At 41.8% G+C, this 14,452-nt stretch overlaps 1 protein-coding gene across 2 annotated transcripts in view; it reads right to left on the bottom strand.

Annotated features, from left to right (window-relative positions):
- The window catches only part of gsk3ba (glycogen synthase kinase 3 beta, genome duplicate a), a 29,763-nt gene that overhangs the window by 3,660 nt on the left and 11,651 nt on the right, over window positions 1–14,452 (bottom strand). Inside the window, exons 3-10 of one of the 2 annotated variants that reach the window (XM_068328765.1) lie at window positions 10,903–10,986; window positions 5,026–5,136; window positions 3,918–4,048; window positions 2,863–2,969; window positions 2,583–2,680; window positions 2,346–2,453; window positions 424–610; window positions 63–161 (exon numbers count right to left, since the gene is read on the bottom strand). In XM_068328765.1, coding sequence (XP_068184866.1) covers window positions 63–161; window positions 424–610; window positions 2,346–2,453; window positions 2,583–2,680; window positions 2,863–2,969; window positions 3,918–4,048; window positions 5,026–5,136; window positions 10,903–10,986 — 925 coding nt within the window. The remainder of the gene's footprint in view (window positions 1–62; window positions 162–423; window positions 611–2,345; window positions 2,454–2,582; window positions 2,681–2,862; window positions 2,970–3,917; window positions 4,049–5,025; window positions 5,137–10,902; window positions 10,987–14,452) is intronic. The other variant, XM_068328766.1, reaches the window with a different exon arrangement.

Genomic DNA, 14,452 nt, shown 5'->3' with positions numbered 1-14,452 from the left:
AAAATACATAGACTGTCCAGCCTGATAAATAAAGTGTTTGTTGGAGGAAGCGTGGCTCTGACCTGTGGTGGCAGAGGTGTTGGTTGGGGTGGAGGCAGCGGCCTGGCTACGGGCGTGGGCGGGGATGAGTATGGAAGCCAGAGAGGGATTACTGGATAACTCTAAAAGAGATGGACAGCAGAAAAAGTCAAGACATCAGTCGACGTTTCCCTAATGTCAAACGGGAGTATTGTCAGATGTAATGAGGTACTACTACTATAATATAATACTGACGTGTTATTGACACTTCACCATGGACATTTTGACAGAGACTTGTTTACTGCTATTAGAAAAAGTCTGCTAATTATTTTTACTTGTATGTGTAGGTAAAACTGGCCTCTGGGACCATGCTTTGTGATTTGAGTGACAGTTGCATGTTGATACCCTGGGTGGTGAAATTGAAGAGCGAGGGCTTCTCTCTCCCGTTGGGCAGCTTGACATTGGGGTCACGCAGCTCGTCAAAGAAGGAGTGTGCGCAGGCCTCCAGCGGGGTGAGACGGGCTGTGGGCGTGTACTCCAGCAGGCGAGAGCACAGGGCGATGGCCTCTGGAGGGGTACGTGGCCGGAACACCTGAGCGACGATCAGACACAAAGACAGATGTAAACGGTGATCACGTGAAGTCTGCTCACCACTGCTGCTGAAAAAGAAGAAGAAACAGCATTAATTTTATTCCAAAAACACATAAAAACAACTCAAGACGTCTAAATTCTCTGCAGTGTGATTAATAAAGCCTGTTGTACTTGAAGTTTGTAGGAGAGTGACTGAATGAATGAGTCTGATCTCAGAGTTGCAGAGAGCGACCACAGCAGGGTGTTGAAGGGCCAACAGGATGACATGTGGCTGCCTGCTGATTGGACGACTGATCACCGTCATTCAGAGACATAGTTGGGACTGAATAGAGGCCAGGAGGACAGACTGTCCCTTTTCAATCACCAATCCATTTCAGGTTCACTATAACTTCAAGATGAGACAATGTGATAGTCCATTAAAGTCAGATTGACTCTGTCAATATAGGACTGACATAAAGCAGTTTGGCACTGGCTGGTCAACAACCCTACAAACATGACTGTCAGCCTGTCAACAGCATGTGCTAAAATAAAAGCAACATAACGCCTTTAGCCTCAGTTCCATTTAATAACAATCAGGTACTTTCCAGAATAAAAAAAAAAGCAAAAGTTTTTAAATGTGACGTGTTATCCGAGGTGAGAAAACATCCGTCACTTCTTGTATTCCTGAAGAATGACTCCTTCCATGCATCTCAGGTTCAGTTTCAGTACATTCTTTATCAGCTCTCTGAACCAAATCTGTCCAAATCTGGCTTTCTTCCCCTTTTGTGCGAAATGTGAAGGCTCACAAGAACGTGAAAATCTCCTTCTGAGTCAGCTGATCTTCTATACAAGATAAAATCTCACAAGAACAAGTGACGCATAAACAGGATGACACAACGAATGGATGAACGACAACAAGACGTCAGAGCTGCGTGAATTCAAAGCTGACCGATGCTTTTGTGGGAAAAAAGCTGTTAAGAAAGTCTTCATGCTGTGTCTCAGTATATTTAAGGTTAATTCTGTATTTTTGGAGGAGGACACAGTGCCCTTTACCCAATTAAAAAACCTGTTGTTGTAAAAAACACATCTAACATACAAACATATCAAAGATTTAGCTTGAGAAGATGTTTGATGAGCTGGCGTCTTAACCAGGGTGCATCCCACTTTTTGAACGTAGTAAGCTGGGATAGGCTGGAGAAGCGGCAGTAGCCAAGACGATTGTGGTCGTCTCGGCTACAAGAAAATAGCTGGATGATGGATGGATGGATGGACAAAGCAGCCAGAATAGATAAATACACCTTTCAGATTATCTGATGGCAAATACAGAATTCACACAATGCAGATTTGGACCGACTTTGGATGTGTTATCAAACAAATTGACCATTTATTCATCTGAAAGTGACTATTAAAATCGCTGATTAGGTGAGCTGTGCCAATAACCGGGAAGTGCAGTTTTTCCCCATTGCATTTGTTCACATTTTCTACTATAGGGGGAAAACCAGAGCTTTTCACTTTGTTGCACTTTTTTTGATGACATGTCCAATTTTAGGACCAAATAACGGAGAGCTGTTGTGTGTTTTTACCCTCATCTTATGTCATTCTTAGTGTTTAAAAAGCTCACAGCAGGAGTGAGGACTCTCATGCTGCTCTGTGGTGTGATGTGATGTCATGAGGTTGAAGCATCACTTTCGTAACATAAGCATGGAGACAAGTGATAATGCAGGGTGGATCTTAAAAAAGTAAAAAGGCTCTTGTACCTGTTGACTCACCTTAGTCCATGGATGTGCCTTGATCTGGGGAAACTTGAACTCAGAGTAGTTGGGGTTCATCTCGCGGATCTGCTCTCGGGTTGGGGTGCCAAGAACCTGGAAAGAGACAGAAAAAGCACACGACACAAAACGTAAACTTCAGCTTGAATTTATACTCGTTTATGGAGACCCTGTCACACTGCATATAAAGACTTTTACCCCTTATAGGTCATGTCCAGCCATTACCTTGATAATTTCCACCAACTGATCCACTCCACTGTCGCCTGGAAAGATAGGCTGTCCTAGCAAAAGCTCTGCCAGAACGCAGCCGGCTGACCACACATCTGAAGACAGAAGGTAAACCACAGGTGAAAGGAAGTCAGACACAACCAAAAGAGGCACAGAAATAACCACACTGAGTACAGACAACCTGATAATGATGTTTTCTGTCATTCAGCTTCGCATGGCTGACCATATCAAATGATTTAAGGGTTTAAATCGACTGTGCCAACTGCATTCAGCCTACCTATGCTGGAGGTGTAGTCAGTCGCACCGAAGATGAGCTCAGGGGCTCGATAGTAGCGAGAGCAGATGTAGGACACATTAGGCTCCCCGCGGACCAGCTGTTTAGCACTGCACATGACATAAAAACATAAGGCTCATCATTAGCTCCATCACCATCTATCTGTGCACTCTGGCAAAGAGAGGGGATTTATGAACCCAAAGGACTTAAATGAAATAAAATACAAACTGTGACCTGACAACTAAAACCTGTGATCAATTGTCATATTTTAAGAATTCTCATCAGCTGGAGTACCAAGAGTCTTTAAAGCGAAGGGGTCAAACTCAAAGCCAAATGTGACCCACCACATCATTATATGTGGCCCACGAAAGCATGACAGGTCAGAGTGTGTAAAGATTCATTCATTTATTTATTCATTCATCGTCTATCGCTTCATCCGCTGTAGCGGGTCGCAGGGAGCTGGGGCCTATCCCAGCTGATTGAGGGCGTGAGGCGGGGGAAACCCCGGACGTGACACCAGTGCACCGCGGGTGTCTAAAACTAAATGGGTCAAAAGTGTGCTTTGACAAAAAACTACATATTCCACAATAATAATAGGCATAAATTAAACCCATTTAATGTTGAAAAAACCCCAAAACGTTTTGAACAAAGTTAATGTTCTAGCTTGTGTTATTTTTCTTTATTCACTTGGACAGTTTGATCCTTGATTGATGGAGTTTTGTGGGTTTCATAACCTGACAAATTAAAAGGATTTATGTTATAACAGAGAAACAAACATTTTTTGTGCAACTGAAATGTTTGTAACTTGAATAAGTAATAAATTTAGAATTATTTAATATTAAGGAGTAATTACATTTATTTTACATTACATTGAGTTACATTTATAAGTGAAAATATATATTCAACATCAGACATGAGAATGGTATTCATCAGTTCATCTGACACGTCACAAGAGAGCAGAGAGGACAACCTCCCCTAAAATATGAAACTATCCCATGTTACCCAAAAAAAAAAAAAAGATCACTGCTGTCAAAACCTTTTACAGTAGAGTAACCTACCTGCCAAAGTCGCAGAGCTTGAGAACGGCCGTCTCCGGGTCCAGCAGCAGATTCTGGGGCTTGATGTCCCGGTGACAGATCCCAAATGAATGGATGTAGGCCAGACTCCTGAACAGCTGGTACATGTACAGCTACATGCAGACACACACAGAGCACAGCCACATGAAAACCAGGCTTGTTTTTCACTACAAAGATGGAAACAACTGCTTAAACTCCCAGCCGTGTAAAGTACACAACCCTTTACCATCTCAGCACAGGCCTTTCTTTTTGAGGCCTTTTTGAACAACATGGGAGAAATGTTCCTCCCTCGCATTCGAGTCACTGGTGATTTCTAGGAGGGGGGTATGGAACTCAGCATCTCCTATTCTATGTACAGTATTTTCCACACTATAAGGCGCACCTATAACTCTAATTTTCTCAAAAACCAACAGTGCGCCTTATAATCCAGTGCGCTTTATATATGGAAAAAGTTTAAAATAGCCCCTTCATTGAAGATGAGTTCTTAGATGACTTCTCAGCTCTCAACTGTAACCTCAACCCCCATGCTGTTGCATATCTCGTCAGCAGACCAGACAGAATGAAAGTCAAAGAAAGTCAAAGCTGCGCACCTTCAATGAATGAATAGGTCATTCATTGAAGGTGCACCTTATAGTCCAGTGCGCCTTATAGTGTGGAATTACTGTATTCCTACACAAAAAAAGCACGACTTGAATCTAAAACTCAAAACTATTTTTCACACTGACATTTTTTATTGCTACATTATTAACTGTCTCCATAGTTCTGCTTATCTGTTCTACTTTAATGTTCACAACAAGACAAATTTTATTTTTTCATTAAATATTAAGAATATATTCTAACAGGCATTACCTTTTGTGAATATGTCTCATTTAAAATAAAAAATTATTGGAATGCTTCCCGATTAAAAAAAAAAGTGAGAAATGTCCTGACATCTTACATGCCCTCTGCTGACATACCACTGATGCTATAAAAACACATAAAAACACTGTGGGAGTTTCATTATGGCCTTTTACAGTGATTGTTACTAAAGTTATGCTCACCAATTAATACCATTGTGTTTGTGGAAACATACACACACAAACTTCAATACCTTGACATAAACCATAGGCAGTGTCTGCTTGGCTCGGCTGTAGTGTCTGGCCACCCTGTAGACCGTCTCAGGAACGTAATCCAAAACCAAATTCAGATACACTTCATCTTTCTGTTGGAGAAAAGCAACAACAAAAACATCACAATTACATTTTACAATTTCAAGCAGATCTTTTAACCCTTACAAGACCTTACTACTACAAAATCTGGTATAAACAGCTGTGGTCGTTTGGAAGATACTTTATTAGTTCATTATTAATTTTTTTTCAGGTCAGGTTATCACTCATCACTGGTCATCCTAGACCCGTGTCGTCATTCTGCTCCACAACCTGGATGGCTTCTTGTCCAGATAGCACCAGCGTGATGTTTGAGACTCACAATCCATTGCTTTTCAGGGGGGTCCGAATACACAGGCCCACAAAGAGGCAAACAGTCCTAAAGCCACTTCCTGAGGTGCAGCAGGTGGATACACCGATTATGATTCTAGATTGTCCTCTGGCTACGGAACACGTTGTATTACTTGAGATGTGCCTCTTTTATAGCGTTGAGTTAATTAAACAAGGGAGTGGTTGCTTGGAATTAACTGGAAAAGTGAATCATGCTCATTTCAGTGAAGATGTGACCACGCTCACAAATCTGATGTACAAACGCACTTACAACCATTTTAAAGTAAAGGAAAAGTTGCTTCAACTTGGGACAAGCATTCATAGCACATTTTTAAATTTCTTGAGTGTGAATGACATATCTCCACCTCATGAATGAAGTGTCTTGTTAGCTGATACAACTCAAGTTCTTTTCCTGAGTCTAACTGGGACTCCATTGTTTAGAACTCCTCCCCCTGACAGCAGGAAGCGCATAACCATGTATCATAATGGCCAATGCTCCAAGAGCAGCCGCAGACAATGATATCATTTCCTCCTTCCCCGGTTGTACGGGGTTTGTGGTGGACGGTGGGCGTGTGCACGTTCTGCTCTGGGGCACACTGACCCTGAAAGGATGCTGTATCTGAGACTCGTCAGCCAATCATTCTAGGACTTCCCTTTCCCTTCCATTCTGATCAGTAAGCATGGAGTCATCAGGTATTCCTTTTGAATCCATTGTCTGACGCCTTAAAGTCATGACTATATATATCTCAATTCATGGCTCATGTGGGCTTTCACTGGCTTCCTGTGTGTCCTTGGTGGTTTGCTGGGAGGAACAGCCGAGCCTTGAGAGGACAACTCTTGGCCTGTTAGAAGGAGTTCTTGAAGGAACAACAACAGGATGAATCCAGGAACAGTAAAGGTTGTTGGGCTGATGCAATGTCTGCTCAGCATTTAAAAAAAAGTCCAACATTTTCAGAGATTTCCACAAATTATCCCATCAAATTTCCAACCAGCAATTGCTTGCTTCATCTCTGAAAAACTGTCTGAGCTCCCTATTCTGTCTATGACACTACAATTACACAAGTGTCATGTTAGAAACCCACTGGTTCCTGTTGAGGATGTTCTGGCAAGGGCTTGGAAATAGTTTGAATTGTTTTGTCTGCGTATGTTTTAGTAACCATCTAATTATGATGTATTTGCATAACTACGTTTGGGATATGGTGGGTTGGACCCAGAGTCTTTTACCCAATGAAAACTCAACAAGACAACCAAGTAACCTTTGATTCCTCTCAGCTACCTGCTAGCAGTAATAACAGGAGACCAAAGCAAGCACAATGAGTGAGATGGGCCCGTGTTGAGAACATCCAGATCACTGTGAATGAGAAACTCTAAAATTCTAATGTATTACATATTATTAGTTAGTTATTTCTACTCAAAGGTAATAATGTACAATATTTCTCTCTGTGGAACAATGCTTTACTGATTAATCCCATGTTTGTGTTATTTTTACACACAAAAAAATATGATCAAGAACAATGAGGTTTTATAAATGAATGAATTATGAATACATTCTAATATATAAATAAAGACAACAATAGTTCATGGTGGGTAATGTACACTGAATAATGCTTTCCAGAGATGTTCAGAGTGTTTTTCCAGTAATTTGTATATGATTGTTAAATCATCCAAGACAATGGGTGGGTGGGTGGGTGACGAGGCATTATTTGACACAATAAACACGATATCCCATTTGTATTAATCACTTTACTTTATTACTGCTAAAACTAGTGGTACTAGTGGTAACACGCTACTTTGACAACATATTTCCTCCCCATAGTTTCTCAGACAGACTGCGGTCGGCCTCAGTCAGCTCAAAGGCCTGCTTTGTGCAACTGCTCTCTCCCACTCCATCAGGTTGACTACATACTGGGCGGGAGTACTGGGAGACAGGCTCATAAGAACTGGTGCAGATATCAGCCACAATGAGCAGAGTTTCCCTACGCAGATTTCAGACATAGGTAGTGTGGTTTACACGTTCCATTATTAGCATCACCCCATCTCTTTCTGTGGGTGCATGCGCACCGTTTCTTCCTTCCATGAGTAAAAACTCCCACTGATAACATTTGTGACGACTAGAGGGCCCACTCCTGCTGCCGCCACTTAAGCTATATTTAGCCTAGCAACAGCGATGACTCACTTCCTGCCTCACTATAAAGCCACTTCCTTGGCTTGCTCCCAGATGGTCTGATTGGCTCCTTACTCACTCGCAGCTAAATCGTTCAGCCTCTAATTTGCTGGGAAAATGGCTTGCACCTGAACAACTGGCTCAGCTCTCTCCCAATCCTCACGCTACGCCGTCCACAAGAAGGGGATTGATGGGATCTGTGCTGCGTGTAACAGACAGCATGCATGCCAGTTTCTACAAGTGCAGCATATAATAATAGAATGTGAGTTTGTGCTTCCTGGTGAGTTGACTTTGTCAAGCTTATTTAATCATAAGTGGCACATTGTGAGAGTCAACACTTGATGTGATGCATACTTTAATACATATGATTAGAGAAAAATGTGCAGAAGTGGATGATTATTATAAATGCATATAACTGCAGACCCTTATTTCAGCTGAAGGACTACAGGTGCAACTTGGCCGTGCAGAGCAAAGAATAAATCTATAAATATATTCCAGGGGACTCTATATGTCCTCTATGTCAGCCACTGTCTTTGCCATAAATACTCACTTGTGCCACTTTGGTTCATCACAAATTCTGCAACTCCACAGCCAGACCTCCTCAATGTAACATCTGTACATATAGGAGTGTCTTTGTGTGGATGTTGAAATACTGGCCCCCCAAAGAAAAACATTGGTAAGGAGAGGGGCAGATAAAACTGCTCCTGGGTCCCTGATAAAAATAATCTGTTGGCCTGGACATCGCTCTTTTCCTTACTCTCTGTGGACTGAATGTACCCAGATTATGTTCAAGTGACCATCACACAAAGTCCAACAAGCGGACTATACATGGAAACCTCAGTATTTTTACCTACAGCCCCACCCCTTTCTGCCCTGAGCAGGATTTAATGGGGGTACTTTGGGTAAACATGCATTTACAAAATCACAAAATAATAAATATTGATTTGTTACTACTACTTAACATCTTGCAACAATGCTATATTTCATTGCACTTGATACTGCATATTATGTGCTGCATCTCCTCAAATAAACCTGTATATGAACAAATGATCACTAAGTCAGTCTGGAGAAAATGAAGCATCCAACACAAACAACTGAATGACTATTTTTTGACTGAGGCCCTCTGGTAGGGTAAACTAGTCTTGCTTCAAAGAGTTTGTGAATTTTGTATTACAGCTTAATTTATGTCAAGGTGAAAAACAAAATATTTTCACGCTGTCACAACTGAGAAGTCTGCATGTTTAACATGACAGTGAATTCACAGACAGCAGTTGCGTTTGGTGAAACGCATCTTATTTTGAAAAGGTAACAGCCAAACTGCTGCTTTCTTCCCTGCCTGCGCTGTCTGAACATGTGGCCTTCCGTTTGAACACTATTATACAAGTGGCCAAAGGGTACTAGCAAAAGGAGTGTGTGTCAAGAACACCACATGACAGCGGTTGCATAAGAATACCTGTTCACATGCTGACGGCTAGAGCAGCTTTGACCAGTATGAACCCTCCCTGCAGGAAACTCCTCCAAATACCTGACCTTTACTTTCTGTTATCAATCCATCAACTTGTCTGCAGCTCTCCACTGAACTCCCTTCCTAGGTGACATTACCTTTTGTCTACTGAAGCAGCTCTGTCTACCCTCAGTTGTACGTCCCCATACCAACAACATGGTGCCAGTCTCCACAATTAGCCTCGGGTGAGACATTGTGACCGACAAAGAGGAGGGAGAAATTAATACATGAAAGGGAACATGTGAAGGAGAGGGGTTTATACTATGTAAAGGTAAGAGTAACGACACGAACAAACAAACAACAATGAACAACATGCACTGTCACTGCAAATGTCATGTTGGAAATATGTGAGGTCGTTTTGTCACAACTGTGTCAGTATAACTGTGTGATTCCCAGAGGTCAGCGAGCACATGGCGCGAGGTAAGAGGTGGCAACCGGGCGGAGTTTACAGCACGGAGGGGAGGGCCCGGGTGGGTCTATTATTAACCTGAGTCACTAGTCTGGCAAACAGAGCCACCCCTCATCCATCTTCAGTTGTCTACTCCTGGTGAATGCCATGTATGCTATGGCATGTCACTAAGATATAGTCTCCAGGCGTCAAGGTTTCACGTTAAGGAGGACTTTCCTGTCAAGTGCACCGAGTATACGAATGAACACATTACAGGCCCAACAGTCCAGGACAGACTAGCTGCGAAGGATAGTATAACAGATATACTCCAGACAAGATGGTCACCATTCAATCTCGGGCTTGAGACTCAAACTACAAAGTCTTTTATTACTCTAATTTGAAATATGGTGCTGAAGGAGTGGATCGCAGCAGGCCAAGGGAACCTTTAAGGAGTACTTAAAACAAATAAGTCAGCACTTAACCTTTAACCCTGAAAGAAAGAGTTACACCTTTACTGCTTCCTCTCAAGAAATTGACAAGAGTTGCTTAGATTTGAGACAGTGACCCATTTCTTTCTTACTAGCCCTCTAAAGGTCTACTGATTATCATTTTTATTCTATAAACAGTGAGGTGAAGCAGTTTGCCCACTGATCCCTGCTCCTCCTGCCCACACATGGAATCGCACACAGGGCAGCACCTGGCACACACAACAGTTCATCAGGATCAGCGTGAGTCACAGGGTAGGCGTCACGCTCTTTGGACAGAAAGCTATGCAAATGCATGCTGTCATTAAGTCTCCAGCTTATATCTAAGTCACACAGTGTTGTCATTCATTTCAAAATTCTACTTTTATTTTTATCTATCAAAGCGCTTCTACTGTCTCGGGCTTAAAAATAAGTTTGCCCAGTTTCCATCCACCTAGAAGTGTGAACTAATGTGTCACAAGTATATAAACCTGTCTGTTAGACATCCATGTTACCTTATCATAAAAGATTTTCTTGAACAGCCAACTGGAGAAGACATTTAAAAAAAAACAAATGTTGGCAATGGGGAGAGGATTAAAGTTTCATGCCTGAGTATACTGTACCTGAATGGGGAAACAAATTGATAATGCTGTGCAATTTTTCATTATACCATGTACTTTTGATTTTTTGAAATTTTGATTACCGTCTTGAAACTAATCTCCTAATTTCTGAAATTACAGTGTACAGCATTTTCCGCACTATAAGCGCACCTAAAAGCCTTTTGTTTTCTCTAACACTGACAGTGCGCCTTGTAATCCAGTGTGCCTCATGTATAAGAAAGCTTTAAAATAAGCCATTTGTTGAATGTGCGCCTTATAGTCCAGTGTGCCTCATAGTGCAGAAAATACTGTAATTCATTGTGTCGAACCCCAGACGGGGGGGTGTTGGTTTATGCACCAACACACAACTGACCTTGTCTCCACTGGAGTAGAAGAAGTAGCGCAGGCGGACTATGTTGCAGTGGTCCAACTTCCTCATGATCTGCAGCTCACGATTCTGCAAAACAAAGACACAAGAATAGCACATGATTCTCATGTTGCATCTCACATTTCAAGCTCGTGGTGAAAGGAGTGGATCTGTGAACCCTTTTAGACAGCTGACTCGGCATTATTTCCATTTACCTGACCAGGCGTTACTCACATTACGTGTCACTTGCATGATGGTTTAATCATGCAAGTGGCTTTGTTGGATTGTCATACAGGATGGAACCCAAAACAACTCGACATACGTAGCAGTGTGTCTTACGACAGAAGACGCTACCAATCATCTCAGAGAACAATCGTCTTCTTGTCAGATAAACTGATGCAACAAGATCCTTGTGCTAATTTCTTCCAGGAGCCAGAAAAAAATGAAAATGAAACAATCGGTTATTAATTATTTCACAGAACAACGCAGACATTATGGCACATTGTCTTCTCCCATGCCTGGATTAAAATAGAGATTAAAGACCTCTGGGAAACTAAAAGAGCTCACAGCACAAACTTCAGCCAAAGCACTAAATGTGTATGAATTGTCTCGGGTCTGTGGTGTGAACAAGAATCCAGAGAACAGAACCAGCCTGATTGGATCAGTTCTTTAACTGTTTATTCACGTTCAATGTGACTATGAGGAAAACTAGTTGTTATTAGATAGATTAGATTCAATGGTGGGCAGGACTTCATGCACTAACAGCTCTGTAATAGCTAATATTTTCTACCTTCCGTCTTTTCCTCCTCCTCTTTATCGCAGTGCTGCATGTTGACTTGGTCTAATGGGCTTGTATAAAGTTCACAGTGGGCACAGAAAGTTAATAGAGAATCCAAAAGACAGACCAAAAAAGAATACAGGGATCAAAGTTAAGACCAGAACAAGTCAGAGCAGTGGAATTATTAGATAATTGATTTCAAGAACATCAAAAAAACCAAAAACCTTGTGATGCCCCCATATGATTTGGACATTAGTGTTACAGATTAAAAGCTTTATTACTGCAACTCAGGCTTTAACATAAAATGTAGAACTCTGACAAAGATAACATTTTATTTTCACCTTATTTTTGCAGGAATTTAAATACAATAATACAATGCATGCTCTAAGATTCTCATATTTGGAATTTTGGATATTTCCCACAAACACAAAGTTTTTTACATGTGGATTGCAAACAAAGCAGAATGGAAATTGGCTTACAACCTACATTTATTGAGAAATTTGGGCTGCTCATTTCTGACACTACCAAGACAGCAGATGATCAGATTGACGTAATATTCTCCTGATGACCTCCTCTACACCTCCTCTCCTGGGAAAGCACACAGTTCTCTGTTTGGACAAGTGTTCAGCGGTTTCTTGTGCATTTTGTGTTAGTCAACGGACTAAGTGTAAGTTAACTTCTTATCTTGGGTTCATCACAGAACATTGGTGTAAAATAAAAGCAGGATAATCTACAGACTGTGAGAGTGTTGGCATAATCTGAAGAATGTCAAAAATGTGTATACACTAGGTTCCTTGTATGTGTAAGTGTTATGAATCTGACCCACAATGGCAGATTTAAGAAGCAGCTATAGACTAACTTAAAGAATCAAGTCACTATTTTGGTTACTCCTTAATTTTTCAAAAATTACATTTTATTCCTATTGCTTTAGGTAAGGCACCATTATCTGGCTGGAAGTAGGAAACTGTGTCAGCAAAAACAATCAGCAAAACACTGCAATACAAAGAAAGACATAACAAAAACTGTGAGGACATGTCCTCCCTTGATTAATCCATGCAACTGTTAAAACCCTCAAAGATAACATTTCAGTGATGAACCACAGATGACGAAGAACTCAGCTAACCAGCTAGCTGTGAATCTGGTTGACGAGAGACAAACAGTGCTCGAGGGCTGATGAGGTGACAAAGGAGATCTGCTGTTATGTGGGTCAGTCTAAAGCGGTTGGCACAGGGGGGGATATGAAACTGCCTTTCCACATTTTTTTTTTGGTCACATTATGAGAATTATCATCCCCTCGCAATCATTTATAACGCAGCAGAGTGAAGTGTACGTCTACCGAACGAGACCCCGTCATCCCAGCAGCACATTGGAGCTCAACAGTCTGGTACAGGCAATTCCCCCACCTAATTAATTTACAGCAAATGTAAAACAGTTCCCACCACCCTCCCCTTGCTTCTTCACCCCTTTATGCAACTGCCAACACACACACACACACACACACACACACACACACTATAAGTGACATCATAGTGTGTGGGTCACAGACCAGCTATCGAACCATCATGCACTGCAGGCAACGCCCTCGCTCTCTTGCAGGGGCTTAGTGGGAGTATTTGAGGGCGTGTCTGTGTGTGTGTGTGTGTGTGTGTGTGTGTGTGTGTGTGTGAGAGAGAGAGAGAGAAAGATGGTACCATATGGAGGAGGAGCAGACGGGCTGTTCAGTCCAGCCCTGCCCAGCTCCAGTTATACTGCAGTCCTTCCTGCTGACCTGTCATCCACCAGTGTGTCAATAACCAGGCCAGCAGAGACGTTGAGACAGATGGAACGGGTGGGAGAAAGAGAGAGAGGGAGAATACCTCAAATGCAAGCTGCAAGAAGTCCCACCACTACATAGCGCTGATTTATCATCTGATAAAACCATATCCAGTTTCACACACGCTTTATTGTTCTAACACTACGGAACGTCCCGGGTTGGTTCGGAGACTGTGCCCGAATTTGAATCAGTTCTTTGCATTTCAGCCATAGAATGAGCTCTCAGCCAAATAAAAAAAAAAAGTGTTTGGAAAAGCGTCACGTTGTATTAGTTTGCTCTTATATTAATCACTGTCGGCCAATAATATCAATACCAATGTTGGAGGCCGACCCATGTCTTCTGCCATGCACCTGGTGATAGCATCGATTGTTCCTCACCATCTGTTTCTTGTCTGGTCATAATTACTCCAGTTTACCGAGTGTGTTTTTGTACTGGAACCATGACTGGTTCAGTTCATGGTGTTAAGTCTGAGGCATTTTAGCATGCTAGTAGTAAGACCTAAGCCTGCTCTCAGACGTCCTTCTCAGGAGAAGGAATAATCTGGTGGACACATGTATTTCCCCATCGGAATTTCTTCAGACTTTCTGGTCTTGGCGGAGTTGCCTTGTCAGGATCAGCGATACGAACTGCTGGGTTGAAACTGAACTGTTTGCGGGGACAACAAAACTGACAAGAGAAATCTGGGGTTGTGGGAGGACGCTTTCAAACCCACAAATTCACAAACACATCTACAGGATTCTGAGTTGCTTTATTTAACACAAATTATTTTATGGATTAATGGAACCATTTCATTCCCTTTTATGAATCTTATTTGTCAGGAATTGCTCCGAGTAGCAGCTCCCTTTCTTCAAAACTGTCAAAACCCACAGCAAAAAGTTCTACACTGATTAATTCCTGTATTTATTCATGTCAGATATTGCAGAAAAGAAAAACACAATGTCAGTTGCCGCCCTAGTGCCTGCTTA

The sequence above is a fragment of the Antennarius striatus genome, chromosome 12 (genome assembly GCF_040054535.1).
Source record: "Antennarius striatus isolate MH-2024 chromosome 12, ASM4005453v1, whole genome shotgun sequence".
In the NCBI taxonomy this organism is placed as follows: Eukaryota; Metazoa; Chordata; class Actinopteri; order Lophiiformes; family Antennariidae; genus Antennarius; species Antennarius striatus.
This window is presented reverse-complemented; position numbering and strand designations above follow the sequence as displayed.